Source organism: Accipiter gentilis, chromosome 11 (genome assembly GCF_929443795.1).
Source record: "Accipiter gentilis chromosome 11, bAccGen1.1, whole genome shotgun sequence".
In the NCBI taxonomy this organism is placed as follows: Eukaryota; Metazoa; Chordata; class Aves; order Accipitriformes; family Accipitridae; genus Astur; species Astur gentilis.
Genome location: NC_064890.1, coordinates 7013629 through 7029305, shown reverse-complemented (window position 1 = coordinate 7029305; position 15677 = coordinate 7013629). Strand labels below are relative to the sequence as shown.

General features: G+C 39.5%; 1 protein-coding gene across 4 annotated transcripts in view; it reads left to right on the top strand.

Moving 5' to 3' along the window:
* Positions 1-15677, top strand: part of USP6NL (USP6 N-terminal like) — a 129318-nt gene that overhangs the window by 49204 nt on the left and 64437 nt on the right. For 2 of the 4 annotated variants that reach the window (XM_049814438.1, XM_049814435.1), the window contains exons 1-3: positions 443-678; positions 8119-8192; positions 10070-10152. In XM_049814438.1, the coding sequence (XP_049670395.1) occupies positions 621-678; positions 8119-8192; positions 10070-10152 (215 nt within the window). In that variant the 5' untranslated portion in view covers positions 443-620. Of the gene's footprint in view, positions 1-442; positions 679-8118; positions 8193-10069; positions 10153-15677 lie in introns of those variants that run through there. The other 2 variants (XM_049814436.1, XM_049814437.1) reach the window with 1 other exon arrangement.

Sequence of the window (15677 nt, the reverse complement as noted above, 5' to 3'; positions counted from 1 at the left end):
AATGAAAACATTCTTGTCAACTCCTGAAATCCTAGGTATTTCAGATCCTCAAGATATCCTGAACGGTAAAGGAGTTTTAAAGAGAAAATATGCAAAATCTCCATTCTGTAAGTAGGGAATGCCAATCACTTACAGAAATCTAAACTGTATTTTTAGAGTAACTTAATTTCATGGTTTCTTAAGTAAGCCAGAAATAGGGTACTTCAAGCCCCATTTCTAGTAAGTCTTTTAAATAAGATGCTTTTTGTGCAGCACTTGGTAAATACCAGCAAGAATTCTTACCCAAGAGCGTAACAGTGATGTGTTACAGGAGTCGTGTCCTCTGAGGCTGTTTGTTCAAATCCTCTTGTTTATTATTAGCTGGAATGCAGGGCTGTGGGCCGCAGTGGAGAACACTAACATGGTGCCTGCATGACACTTCTTATTCACAAACGGCATCTTTGTTTGAATATCTGCAGCTCGTGTAACTGTAGAGGGGCCGTGTCTTGAAAAAGGAGCAGCACGTGTCAAGTGGCTCGGTTATGTGGAGCAAATACTGCAAGTGGAGGAGGAGAACTTTCCCCTGTTCATTTTTGATAAAGTGATTTAGAATATGGTCTAGAAACAAACAAATTTACTTCATGAAGACTAAAACAGAGCTTTACAAGGACTGGGCAGAAAATCACAATCTGAAGACTGGTAAAATGTCATTTTATTTTATGTACTGGTGTTTAATTGTTTATATCATGTGCTGTTTTACTTCTCTCATTTTAGATTAGTGATAACTCTTGAGTTTTAAATACTTAATACTATTAAGGTAGATAATTATGTTTAATGGTGGAAGAAATGTAGCTCAGTTAACTTCTGGAAATACTGTTTTCTTGAGGAGGTGTTGCTAGGTAAAAGGGATTGCTTTTCTAACTAACTATCACTCTATGTTAAAAGTTCTTCCCTCTGCACGAAGAGAAAATAAAGTATAATAAATGATGCTTAATCTTTTTTGTTCAGGGCAGGTTTAATATCTATGTGCAGGTATTTGTCAAGATTTTTCTTTTTTAACGTCATTTACCCACAACAAAATACTATGAAATGTACGTCATGGCTTTTATTTCATTGTTTGTGGGAATGGACTGGAAGGAAAATAAACAGCCTGGGTATTAAAGGGACTTTCTGATATGACCAGAGACTTAGAAAATGTTTTGTTTATTGCTCTGATATGTGCTTTGAATGTGTAGATGTGTAGCAGCTGGTGGTAGTGCCTGCAGACAGGAATTTGTGCCAGTGGAGCTCTTTGTGCAGTGGAATGTGTAATGTGCAAACAAGTAAGAATTCAAGTGAAGTAATGGAAAACAAATTAGCGTGTTCCAAGTCTTCTGGGGTTTTTAGACTGCTCTGCAGTTGAGGAAGTAGTGGTGATGGGTCAAAGTACAAAAAAGGGAGAAATCTCCTTTTCAGAATTTGGGATAAGATTATGCAGGATGCTATTAGTGTACTGACCCTCAGCCACATAAAAGGAGGCATTATTTCTGGGGCTGTTGGTCGACAGCTGGCTGTGTATGAGCCAGCAGTGTGCCCAGGTGGCCAAGAAGGCCAACGGCATCCTGGCCTGTATCAGAAATAGTGTGGCCAGCAGGAGCAGGGCAGTGGTTGTCCCCCTGTACTGGGCACTGGTGAGGCCACACCTTCAGTCCTGTGTTCAGTTTTGGGCCCCTCACCACAAGAAAGACCTTGAGGTGCTGGAGCGTGTCCAGAGAAGGGCAATGAAGCTGGTGAAGGGTCCAGACAGCAAGTCTTGTGAGGAGCGGCTGAGGGAATGGGGGTTGTTTAGACTGGAGAAACGGAGGCTGAGGGGAGACCTGATCGCTCTTTACAACTACCTGAAAGGAGGTTGTAGCCAGGTGGAGGTCGGTCTCTTTTCCCAAGTAACTAGTGATAGGATGAGAGGAAACGGCCTCAAGTTGCACCAGGGGAGGTTTAGATTGGGTATTAGGAAAAACTTCTTACTGGACAGGGTTATCAAGCTCTGGAACAGGCTGCCCAGGGAAGTGTTTGAGTCGCCATCCCTGGAGATATTTAAAAGACATGTAGATGTGGCACTTAGGGGCATGGTTTAGTGGTGGACTTGGAAGTGCTAGGTTTGTGGTTGGACTCTCTGTTCTTAAGGGTATTTTCCAGCCTAAATGGTTCTATGCTTCTACTTAAATTTATGGGACATCTGTAAGAGGCAATTTGTTATGCTGCTGATAATGCAATGTGCCTTGTGCCTATACACTCCTTTGCTATGTGTAAAGAAAGTGCTGAGGCTCCTGGTGGTACTTGTTTTGTGCTACCTTGATGAGGGAGCTAGTGCTCAGCTGTTACTTTTTCCAGGTGGGGTACTCTATCTAACTAGCCATTTTTAGGCTGTTTCAGGGAGAATATCACTAGTGAGTTTGAGTCACCCCAAAGATCATTCCCGTAAGTTGTATGACTACTTTTGCGTGGACTAGGGATGCATGCTCAGTGGATTGCAGATGAAAGTCACTCTTTAAAATGCTGTGCCTTACTGTTTTGTAGTTCTGTAGCTGAACAGGATTAGAAGCCATGCGGGATTAGGCAAACAGAGTTCAAACTACAGCTACTTAGTAAACCTTGAAGAGCAGAAGCTTTTCTTCTTGTGGGAAAGACCAGCATTTTACTGTCTTCTGGCAATTCCTCACTCAGCAGCAGCTCAGTTCCGTCAGGCTGTGCATTGGAAAACCAGGCTGTAAGCGCGGGCTGTTTGTGTTAATCACCCCTGACCAGGAGCAGTCGAGCTGCTGCCAGGCTGTTCAGCTGCTCCTTGGTTGCTGAAAAAACAAGGGATAGTGTCATCAGTTCCCCTCCTTTATTTTGGAAAACTGAGTCACTGCTGGGGCTACAAAGAAAGATCCTCAGTGTTTAGCTTGGTAATATAAATTAATACAAAAATACATTATTGCCAATCAATTTTTCCATTTTTTTTGTGGTTCAACTCCCCCCCCCCCCCCCCAAAAAAAAAAAAAAAAAAAAAAAAAGTATTCTAGGTGGGTGATAGGGGAACCTTGGATCAAAGGTCCTCTGGTGTCTGTAGATGCCTACACCTACAGCTACCTTTTCTCCCTGTGAAACAGAAGGGAGAAGATGGTATGAAGGCAAGAGTAAGGCAGGATTATTTCTTTTTTAGTTGGATTGGATCTGTCAAACTGTAGTTCTGTATCAGTATCTGGTTTCTTGCAAAACCTTCTATCTTTAAATTTTTACTAATAGTCAAAATTTCATTTTTCTATCTATTTGTAGGGCACATCCTTATTTTCTTTTTAATAGTGTTTATTTTTTACTTGGATCTGTTGTTTTGCCATTAGATACATCACTTACGGCAGTAGGCCCATGACCCTTCCAGTTAGTCTTGCATTCATTTTCGAGTGGAACATCCCGTATTTTTTGTAAGCAATATGTCTGTTAATTTTATTAGTTCCTTCTCGCCCAAGTTTAGGGCACTTGCCTTTGTTCCTTAGGATTGGAAGAACCTCGAATTCTGGAAAAGTAAAGTGTTCTCCCCAATATTCCTCACAAGCTGCAAGATACTTAGAATTGCAGCTGCTTAGTAGGAACTGGGAGTTTCCAGTTAGTTTTTAAGTTTGTAAGAAGCCTGTGTGTTGTCAGTTTTAAGAATTTATTTTAATTTAGTGTGACATTTTTCAGTTTTTCTATCAGTTGACTGAACTGGACAGCAGTTTTGAAATTTAAAAAAACCCTCCAGCTTTAAAAATGTGGGGTTTTATTTTAAATGCAATTGCGATGCACACAGACGCAACCTAATAGTGGATGGCAGGATAACACCCAGAATTCATCTGTAAATTTGTTGCTACCAAGTAATGCTGCCATCTCCAGATCACTTATTTCCTCTCTCAGAAAATAAGTACTGGAGACTAATTAGAATTGCGTCTTCGTGTAGGACTAGTTTAATTTATTGCCTGTGCCACTTAACATTTCTTACATACCATCACCAGTTTCTCTTCCTGAAGAAATTGTGTCTTTTTCAACTCTTCAATAATTGGTGGGGTAAGGAGAGACTCTTATTAGAGTGATAAAGGAAGAAAGCTTGTACTGATACCAGGCAATGCTTTCGTCTAGTTTTGTAGGGCTGCTGGCAGTCCATAGGTGTCTAGTTTAGCAGGCCTGATTCTTTACCAGTTTAAAATCAGGGAGTTGCAAAATGGGACCAATTCTAGTTGTATACTTTTGAAAGTTTAAATCCAGCCGTTTACTAGTCATCTCAGCAGCACTGACAAGTAAGATAATCTGATTTCCAAGTGTATCAGAAAAGCAGTAATCTGGTTGTTATGTCAGTCCTTTTTCATGTCATCATAGATTGGGATTTTCTGTTCAATTTTCTGACTGTAATGATGCTTCAGTTCCTTTGCATGCTGCTTTTCAAAGCTTAGAATTTTGTAATATTTTTAAATATAGAAAACAGGTTAGCGTGGCAGAGTGATAAGGTGAAAATACTCTCTAATGAGGACTGTTAAGTGTATCAGGCTAACTTTTCAGAAAATTTTGTTCCTGACCTCTCTCTTTGTGATTTACCTTTTTCAAAAGCTAGATGTGTGACATTGCTGCTTGGCAGGGTTTTAAGCACGCTTGTTGTACCTTGCAAGCCTGACCAATTTTGGGGGGCTTAAATGCGCTGTTTAGCATGCCATCATTGGCAGATTTTATCATCAGATTGTTGATAATACATTTCCTCAGTTTTTAGTCAAAATCAGTTCTCTGTACTAGTTAATTGACTGTATATTAATGTCAGCCTCATCTGAGATTGCATTGTTTCCTGTATAATGTGGTGTTGATCTTCTGTAATGCTAACTTTTAATTAGAAAATTTAATCATACTTGTTTCACATCTTTAACTGCTTTCAGTGAGATAAGACTTAGTGAATAAAACTGATAAGACTTTAGAATACCAGTTATTTGTCTTTAATTTCATAGTGATGTAGTGATATATTTTTGTGCCTGGGAAGATATTTCATGAAGAATTTTTCTTGTTCCCATATTTAGCTTTTACTTTATCAGGAATCATTGTGTAATTTCCAACTTGGAGATATTTAAATAATTCCTCTTATAAGAAAAAAATCATATTTTATGCTTATCTCCCAAAATATAACCTCTTGTCCCCATCTCAAGCTGTTTTCTGAGTTTTCAGTATGGATGGATTAATGTAATATTAAACTGTCTCACTGCAGCTAGAAGGTTAAGATGATTCTGGCAGAAAGTGAAGAGGATTACTTTAAAGGCAATGAATATGATAATTTCCACACTAAAAGTAATTGAATTGTCATGAGGCATGCAACATGCCAAACTTTTCATTCATATGTTACTTATACAGGGAAAGGAAGGTAAGCCATGGCCATGTTTTCAGCAGAAATTAGGACTCAGTTTCTGGTACAAATACAGTTTTGCATTCTTTTAAGCAAAGGTTTAGACTTTGTTTCAACTTCTGACACTTATTCCATCTGTGTTGCTGAAGAGCTGTGCATGTCCTCTTGAGTAGATATTTAAATAAATGTAGTAATCTATTTTTTAATTCTGCTAATAAAATATGTATCATCTACTTACTACTTGAATGTGTCGACTGCTATGTATTGCAATATTGACTACTTGTTATTCAGCCACACTCTTTTTCAAATCAAATCTAATCTCTCTTTTACTGGGAAAATACTGATAGGATTTTTTTCCCCCATTTCTTGAAGCCCAGCAGCAGTCATACTTTAAACAAGTAAGCTTTTCCCCCACATCTGTCCATTGGAGAAGTAAAGATTAGGATTGCTTGGTACTTGAATTCTCTGAAGGAGTGTCAGCTTTCTAAGCAAGCCTGAAATTTACTTTTTAAAAACCCATACCTGGCCTTCTATAAAACTTACTGTAAGCACAGATCTCTTTGTGTTATAAAAGAAAATGCAATTTGATTTTGATCATGGTTCTTTTAGCTTCTCACTTTGAAAGTAAAACGAAGCTTCACCTACTGCTTTATGTCAGTATAGATTTGGTAGCTTTAGTGGACATTGTCAGTTTAGTAGGCATAGTACCTCAACTAGTAAAGGATAAAAACCAGATTGTTATAATTGTGTTGGGGCATATATAGTGCTTGAATGCACCCAGAGTAGTGCAGAGTTCAGTCTGTGCCCTTTTGTGGTGACAGTGCTGGGGTGCGGTTCTGGAAGGGTGCTGCACTTGGCCTGCAAGAGTTGTGTCTTGGTCAGAGTTCACATAGGTAGCTGGGATAAGAGTCTTGTGATTGCTGTAAAACTGTGTCAGAGAAAAACAAACCTGAAACCAAACTGTTTTGTCCTGTAGTCCTCTTTAAGCTTAGGAATAAAGGTGGATCCAGCACCTGAAGGAGCAGGAGAACTGTGCAATGCTTGGGGTCTACTCACCTCTTGCCTTACACGGAGGAAGTTATTTATCAGTGTTGTGACACAGAGATGCATAGCTTCCAAATATAGCAAATGTAATTCTTATTTTTTTCTTCCTCAGATAATTGTGTAAATACGTTTGTGCTGGTTCTGGTGCACACTGGAAAAAATGACAGACCTCAATGCCCTTACTAACAAAAGGGAGTAATATGATTGGCAAATGATGGTGGCAAGCAGAAGGGGGGCAGAATGAGCATAACAAAGCGTAACTTCTGGAGATCATAAACAAAAGCTTTAAAGAAGCAGTCAGACTTTCCATTAGGGGAAGTTTGTGACAAGTGTTGCTGTTGCCTGAATGCTGGTGCTTGTGTCCGTGATGGGGCATACTGAGGTTCTGTGCATTCCCCTAAGGAAACTTCAAGTGAAAACATGCAGAGACCGTGCTAAATCTCTTAACAGACGGCTTAGAAGGCCATGTTGGCACAGCTACTTGTCTAAATATCTGAGAAATAGGTAGGTAAATTTTATTAAAGAAATACTGGGTTTGAACAAATGCGTTAATAATGTCATACAATAGAAAACTATAATATCTGATCTGCGTTTCTATTTCCTGGCCCAGATGGTTGATACGTACAATTTCTGAAGTTCATTATGTTGCTGTGAACTAAATAGTGAAGAAAAAACACTTGGAGTTATTTTTGTAACACTGTGTGCTTGAACACTATTTCAAACCTTTCTAAAGCTTTGCTTTATCTAGAGTACATTGCTTTTTAATAATCGAAACAAATCAACTCTTGAATCTTTCACAAACTTATCATTGTTTAAAACTGATTTGCTTCATTGCTTTGAAATCATAATTGCATTTGGGATATTGAAGTGCATTATGTTGTTGAATATTCAAAGCAGCATCTCTCTTACTTCTCCTTTCTTGGTGCCATCTTTACATTCCTGTCCATGTTCTAGAGATGGTTTTTGCTAAGGCAACAATGCCAAGGAACCTAATTCAGTTACACATGCGGTCTACTTCACCTTCTCTCAATCAAACCAGATTTGTCTAAACTTTAACTTCGCTACTGTAGTAAACTCTGCTGCATCTGCAGCGTACTCATGTCCAGTGCTTACCCATGCATCTGTTTTTTTTTTCTTGCCTGTCAACCTTCCTGTTGCATATCCTTATGCTTATTCCAACTCTGGGTTGCTCAAGTTGCAGTTCTGACGCTATAACGACATCCTTCCCTGTTTTCTGAGAAATAAGTCTTAGGCAATTTCTCAGATGAAGTCATGCAGTATTTCTTCAGCAATCATCATTATTCTAATCCCTCTCAACAAATCCTGTAAATAGTTCACACTTTTTTTTTTAAAACCAGTAGAGTATGTTTCAGCTTTCTTTGACTATGTGAATATTTGTGGAATTGGCAACTAGTAGCTTTCACTACTTTCTTCAGTCTTTCAGTTAATGGATTGTGGGGTATTATTTTTTGAACTTTATTTAATATCTGCTTTGGTGGAAAGTTGGGAACAGCAATTAGGATACTATCCAATAATTGTATTTTATTCTGAACAGTATTCAAGACATGCACCAAGGTCATATTTTGCTTTGATACAATCGTTTTGGCATTTCTCCATCCAAGTAGTCTCTCTGAAGTTGAAGTTTATTTTCCAAGTATTTAGCTGCAGTTCTTTGTTCATGAGGGAGAGAATCTGAACAGCATTATTTTGGTTCTCCACAGGTGCAGATGCCGAGCAGGATGCTGCTATCAAACTTGCCCAAGAACGAGCAGAGATAGTTGCCAAGTATGACAGAGTAAGTCAACTTGATAATAATTTTAAAGACATTTTATAATTAATCTTAGTAATATGTCTGTTTAAAGAATGAATCATGGTTCCCTCTAGCTTTTGTTTAAAATACTCTGTGTAGTGCTAATCTGATGGTTCCATGATACACTGGCCTCTGGGTGAATTAAATTCTCCCTCCGTGGGGGATATTCTGGATAATGACTCAATCAACTCATTTTTTCAGGTGCATGGCAAGTTGCTTTGGGGCTATTTTAAGGTAGTGTAATGTATTAGAAGTAAAGAAACTGGAGTTTGAGGGTGCTTAATATATCTATGAGATCAGAAGGACTCATTTTATTTAATTTTTGGTTATGGTAATAGAAACATTTTAATCATTACAGAGAACTTAAAAGATGACTGAACTGCATTGTTTGTCAGATGGCTGTGAGGAATTCGAAAAGGACCCTGGTCATATCTTTTTTTTTCTTTTTTTTTCTTTTTTCTTTCACCACTTGTCAAGTAAATGCCTGGCACAGAGTATGCCTAGAATGCCTACACTGTATTCACATATTCTCGTAACACTTACGTGCTTTATAAGTGTCATTGGAGTACTGAGCAATAGACTTGTTTGTAGAGTTCATGAAACATTTTACATGCTAGATTGGTGGTGTTTTGCACAGTGTGCACTTAAGCAAGTGTCTGTGTTGGTTTTGTTTGTTTGTTTTTTTAATAAGAAAAAAACATGCATGTGTGTGGTGGGTTGACCCTGGCTGGACACCAGGTGCCCACCAAAGCTGCTCTATCACTCCCCTCCTCAACTGGACAGGGGAGAGAAAATACAGCAAAAGGCTCATGGGTCAAGATAAGGACAGGGAGAGAACACTCACCAATTACCATCATGGGCAAAACAGACTTGACTTGGGGGAACTAGCTGAATTTATTACCAATCAAATCGGAGTAGGGTAATGAGAAAATAACAATAAATCTTAAAACACCTCCCCACCCCTCCCTCCTTCCCAGACTCAACTCCACTCCTGATTTTCTCTACCTCCTTCCCTCCAGTAGTGCAGGGGGATGGGGAATGAGGTTTGGGGTCAGTTCATCCCATGTTGTCTCTGCCGCTCCTTCCTCCTCGGGGGCAGGACTCCTCACTCTTCCCCTGCTCTAGCGTGGGGTCCCTCCCACGGAAGACAGTTCTCCATGAACTTTTCCAATGTGAGTCCTTCCCACGGGCTGCAGTTCTTCACTAACTGCTCCAGTGTGGGTCCCTTCCACGGGCTGCAGTCCTTCAGGCACAGGCTGCTCCGGCGTGGGCCCCCTGCAGGGTCACAAGTCCTGCCAGCAAACCTGCTCCAGCCTGGGCTCCTCTCTCCACGGGGCCACAGGTCCTGCCAGGAGTAGAAGAGAGGAACATGAATGAATGCTTCCTTGAGGGAGGACTTGGTGCTGCATTCTGTTTGACAGCTGTTGGAAGTCAGCATGGACCTTGTCTAAAGACTGCAGTATGTGCTGTTGTCAGGTGATGGTTCAGGAAAGATGCACTATGGAAATAAAACTAGAAAAAGACACTTTCTGGGGACCCTGATCTACTATCATGAAGGTTAACAACAGCTGCAAGATTATTATGAGTCTGTGGTTGAAACCAGTGGCTGAAATTTACTGTGTGTGTAGCGGTGACCAAAAGAGATTTCCTGTGATGAAAATACTGTCCGTAGGAGGTGGGAGAGGCGTGCTGCTCTCTTTTTTCTTGCTTGGTCAGTTTAGGACTAGCGTTCTTCCCCACCTCTACCCTAATACCAGTGTGTCCCAAAGACTGTGCTTTGAGTGATTGAATCCTGTTTTCTGTGTCTTAGCTTATTGTGTCATAAAACTTATTTTGGTTCTTTTTTTTCCCCTTCCCCTTAGGGACGGGAGGGTGCGCAGATTGAACCATGGGAAGATGCTGACTATCGTCTTTACAAAGTCACAGATAGATTTGGGTTTCTACAGTAAGTAGAAAGCTTGCAAAGAAAATAAGATTGAGGGTTTACTACTATTACTATTTATGCTTTTTATTGTATTGCCTATTTGGTGAAAGTATTATTATGCCTTTTAATAGATCTTCTGGAAACTGTTTTCTGTGTAAGTTTTGGGTAATCTTTCATCGTGCTTTTTAATTCCATTTCTATCTGTTTTTTAGTTCTGTAATGTCATCCTGCATAGGTAGTGAAATGTTTTTTAATATTTTATTTGGGAATGAAAATTGATAGTCTAGAAAAAAGATGAATTCAAGCTGAATTAAATTGCAGATAAATTTTGGTTTTAAGTAACTGTGTTATATGTAACAAACTTGAAGTTCTTAGAAGGATTTTAAAAAATCTTATTGTAATGTTGATCTTTGAAAAAAATCTCAACACGTTTAAGGTTACTTAATGATTGTATATGAACAACTGTGTATCTTAGTCCTTCAAAGATAAATATTTTTTAACTTCATGTATTTAGTAACCTTACTGCAGTCTCTGTTATTTTGGGACCTAATGTTGCATCTTAAAGTCAGAAAATGCCAGAATCCAGATTCAGTTACCCTACAGGTACCTCCTTTGTAATAAATAATCTCTGTCTTTTTGGCTAATAAAAGATGAGAGTATTAAGTTGTGTTAGGACTGTTATGATTGGCAGATGTAAATATCCAGCTTGCAGAAACTGAACACAAGCTACTTGCTACTCTTGATAATATCTAGTCAAGACTCTGCCATTCTTGGTGTTTGGCATTTATATTTGAATACATTAATTGCAGTTAAGGTCCAGAAAAATCAGTGATAAGTGGAAAACTGAGCAATAACTATGTCCTTTTATAGTACTGGGGGGGAGGGGTGTGTGTGTTTTGGTTTTGGGGGGATTTTTTCCCCCTCTTTCTTCTGTTTTGTAATGCCATTGTTTTTATAAGCTGTCAGTTAAAACAGTCATCTTTACCTGTAGACTGCCTTTGCTTCAATAGGGTGAGTTAATTTGGTGTGTGACCTCAAAAGAGTTCTATTTTACACATAGAGGTCTTTGTGTTGGTGAACTACAGCTGCAACACGATGTGTCTGGTATTGTAGCTGCCGTTGTATGCATTCTTAATGGAGAATCGATGTCAGAATTATTTAATGTGCAGAAGTAATTGAAGACAGTGCTAAGTTCACCACTGACTTCAGTGGGAATCAAATCATGTGCCTTCAGATTTGCGAGTGGATTCTTGATTTAGGTATCCTTAAGAACTCCTGAACTTTTCCTGTTACTTTTATTGTGATATTTGACTTTTTATATGTTAGGCATTGAAGAATGTTATTCATGTCTGCTACAGTTGTTACTGCAGACAGTTTTCAGGAGTCTTGCATGTCATGGCTCCAATGCCATAGTGTATTTGAGATGCAGTTACGAAGGTGCTGCTTGGCGAATCAACATGTGCCAGTTTCCGTGCTGCTGTAGCTGTAACTTAAAGATACTGTGGGCACCTTTACATCACACTGCAGTCATTCTTGTGATGTGACAGGGGACAGGGTAGATGGACCTTAGTCATTAGACCATACTTCCTCCCTAGTAGTGTCTTCAGTCACCAATGCAGAATTCATTCTCTATATAGTCAACTTTAAGGGATGAAATCAGAAAGATTTATTATACGTGAAGACTGCACAAATTAACAATGTATATAGATACTCTGTCTTTTAACTAATTGTGCAATATTTGTTGCTTATATGCTAATCGATGTCTCATTTTAAGGCAGATTTCACCTGAGTGCCATCAAGCCTGCTTTATGGTTCTCTAGAGCAAATTCATCGCAAATGATGTTTTTATTTCCCTGAGAAATAGTCTCTCCTAATAGGAGAAACATAATTAGGATAAGCATATCAACTGTCTTTCCCTGAAAAGACAATTTATATTGCACTACATATTTTAACTATAGTCCGTGTTCATGTGTACTGTGATACTGAGCCTGTGTACTCTACCATTTCTGAAAGAAACTCCTGTTCCTATTAGAATTTGAAATTAAGCAGTATGTACCAAAAGCCTCAAATAGTTGTCATCCATTAGAGCCATAATTCCCCATGACCCGTATGTCAGGTGTTTACCGTGTAAATTAACAGGCTGGTGCATATTGCAAACTGGAAATCTGGGCACAGTATCAACCTTACTGTATTCTAGTTGAGATCTGCAATGATTTGTAATCTTGTTTACACTGACATCTTAAAATACTAACTAGCTGAAAAATGTTTTTTGTATCAGAAGGCTGCTGGATGTGGGGCAACCTGACGGAAAATTAGGGCTTGTTTTCTCAAGCACAATAGGCCTTGATTATTAGCAATAGTTTATAAACTTCTCTTTCTCCTTGGCTATGACCTGGCTGCAGCTTTCCTTGGCTCTGCAAAGGATCATTCAAATTTCAATTGATTGCTGACAGGGCAGAAAAGGTAAGTTTGATGGGATGAAGTACTCAAGCTGTCTGTGTAACTTGCCACTAAGAAGATCGGGGAAACTAAAGGCTAGAGGCTTTTGAAGAGTAGTTTTGGTCTGGATCTATGATTCTTCTGGTGTTCGAGTGTCCTCATTTGTGTGTCAAACCGGGAATTAGTAAACTTGAGGGGAGGTGCCTTTTTATGTAACAGTGTTGAAATTGCTAGTGGTTGGAAACAGGTATGACATTTCCCTTCAGGTGAAATCTCTCACCTTAAGGCTAACCTTTATTTAAGACCCACAGTTGTTGAAGTATCTGACTGCTTTGGTCGATGATAATTGTTTTTGTAGTATTTATTGTTTACAATAGTTAGGACTATCTTTACCTAGCACTGTCTTAAATTTTTAATAGCTGCTGCCTTAAGAACACAATTTAATTTGTTCACTGTAGTACTTTTTTTTTTAATTTTGCAATTCTGCAAATGAATATGGAAGTTCTAGTTTACTTTGGATATTAAAAGGAAATTGGTGTGGACAGGTTATTAAAATAGCTATTTAAAACAAAAAAACCTGAGTTAATACCTAATGAATTTAGGGAACAGGAAAGTAAGTTCAGTGAGAAGTACCAAAGCATTATAATAATGAGACTTACTTGAAATGAATGAAGGGAAGTTTTAGAGTGGAGCTGGATATGAGGAGAAGGTTTCCAGCAGACACACGAAGCTGCAAAACAACCCCATGGGGAGCTGAAGGGGTCTGTCTCTTGAGATGTTTAAGACCAGATTGTACAAAAGAAAATGCACCTATGAGGAGTTTTGTCAGTGGGACTGACTAAATTGTAATGGGTATGTTTTCAGTAGAGTGGCTCATAAATTGTAGATGAGAGGCATGCATGAACCAGAAAGAGTTAAAAAATCTCATTATTTGCTAAAATGTAGAAAACTTGTCCTTACCAATTACTGTTGTTGTGAGGCTGTAAGGAAGTGGTGGTTGTCATGGTTTATTTAAGCCATATGGTGTTGCGGGCAAGCCAGTCTCAACTTGTGGGTTTTTTTACATAATTTAATTTATTGCCAAATAACACAACATTCTGATTGCTGATTTGGATGGGGGGTGGGGGGGGAACATAAAACTTTAATGGGCACCTAGGGGAAACACCTCTCTCCCCTCTGCCTCCAGGGCAAACTTCCCCTTGTTTTTTGCTGTGGGTTAGCCTTGGCTTGCCCCAACAAGGCAGTGCAGGGGGTGGAGATCCTGCATATAATGGTTTCTTTCTGCTGCTCCTGGTTTCTTACTTGTTTTCATCTAATGCTCCTTGTGTCTTCACGCGTTTTCTGCTGCCCCAGTGTGGGTCTCTTGTGGGCTGCAGTCCGCTCAGAGGCGTCCCCTCCACCCTGGCACGGTGTGCCTCCTTCTGAGAGCGCACCTCCAGCCACGTCCCCAACATCATCTCCTTCCATGTGTCTCTTCTGCTTCTCCCCACATCTCCTCCATTTCTCCTGCCTCTAGGAGCTGTCATGCTTTTAAAAATATGTTTTTAGTAGAAGCATCATGGTTTCCTCTAACTGACTGAAGTTTTGGCACATAATGGCTTGGTTGTAGCAGTTTTGGAGCTGGCTGGAGCAGCCGTGACTGGCACAGGGCAGGTCTTGGCCCCTTCCCACATGAGTGACCCCTCCAGCCCCCAGCTACTGAAACCCTGCCAGTTCTACACGGTACATGTAGCGATGAGAACTCCCACCCTGGCTATGAAGTCAAGCACTGGAAACTCATTGGCACAAAGAAAGTAACTGAGATGTTGGCCAAGGGACCCTATGTCTTCTGGACATGTTGGTACCAGGGAATTGTAAATATGACCATAGTTACTAGATTGTTGTACAATCCAACTGTGTGTTTGCTTCCTTCTGTAAGGTTGAGGTTGTATTTGGAGAGGTGCTTTCAGTGCACTATTTTCCAAGTGAAAAAGGGCCATTTCAGAGTCCAGAGGTCTCAAAGAACTCTGAGAACACAGATCAGTTCTGAGGGTGCTACCCTTTGGATGCTGATGTGCCTTCTCATAGCTGAGATTATGCTGCACGTGTGCCACCTGGACCCTGTTGATAGCTGTTCATGCTTTCCAGAGCACTATTTCCAATCGTGTTATGTTAATCTCAGTTTACAAAGTAGTACAAGAAAGGTGAAGTAGCATTGGTTCATCTCGATACCATTTCATACAGTATTAATTCCATTAGCATTGTTCATCTTAATTAATACAGACTTGTTTCTATGAAGTACTGTTGGTCTTCCTCAATGTCACCTGGTATACATGGATTAGTGCCTATTCAAACTTTACTCTTCACTTACATAATGTTTGTCTAGGAGAAGCCCGTGTCAGGGAGCTCATCTTAGTTATAACCACAAGAGTCTTGAGAGAACAGACCAGTGTATTTTTTACAGGTGCACTGTGGTTACCTATAATCCTAAAAATATGTTTAAAAAACCCCCCGAGGCAGCAACAGCCCTACCCAGAAAATTTCAGGCATGGTCCTTACTTGATACAACTTATTTTCCAGTGAAAATTGCGCTGGACTCCTGATTTCACATTATAGCGCGGGAATGCTGAACAGTAGGGCTGACGTTGAAAAATACCATTCATTTTCCAAAGGAACATTTTTTCCTCCAGGAAGTCTAGCACCAGTGTTTGTACATACAGTCTGCCAGTGTTTTGATAAGATCAAATATTCTTTTCTAGAAAATGCATGCTTGAAACTTTATCTGACGGATAGTTTGTTCTATGCCTGTAGTTGATTGAAGGCTAGCAGAGCGTCTCAGGGCACCACAGTAGTGCTCAGATAAGCCTTAGTCTATAATATATGACTTTTTCAAGAAAGTATTTTAGGAATGGGAGAAATGCCTCAGGTATTTTCATAGATAGTCATAACAAAAACTGTTTCAGCTGTTTTTGGAATTGAAAAAGATGGAATGTGTTTTGCTATTCATAAAAATTAAGGTTTTTGGTGTTTTTTCTTTTTTTTTTCTCCCCCCCCCCCCCCCCCCCCCCCCCTTCTTCTTGGATATGTTGTGCCTTTTTGGTCAACAAAGTGTCAAGCTACTTCATTCT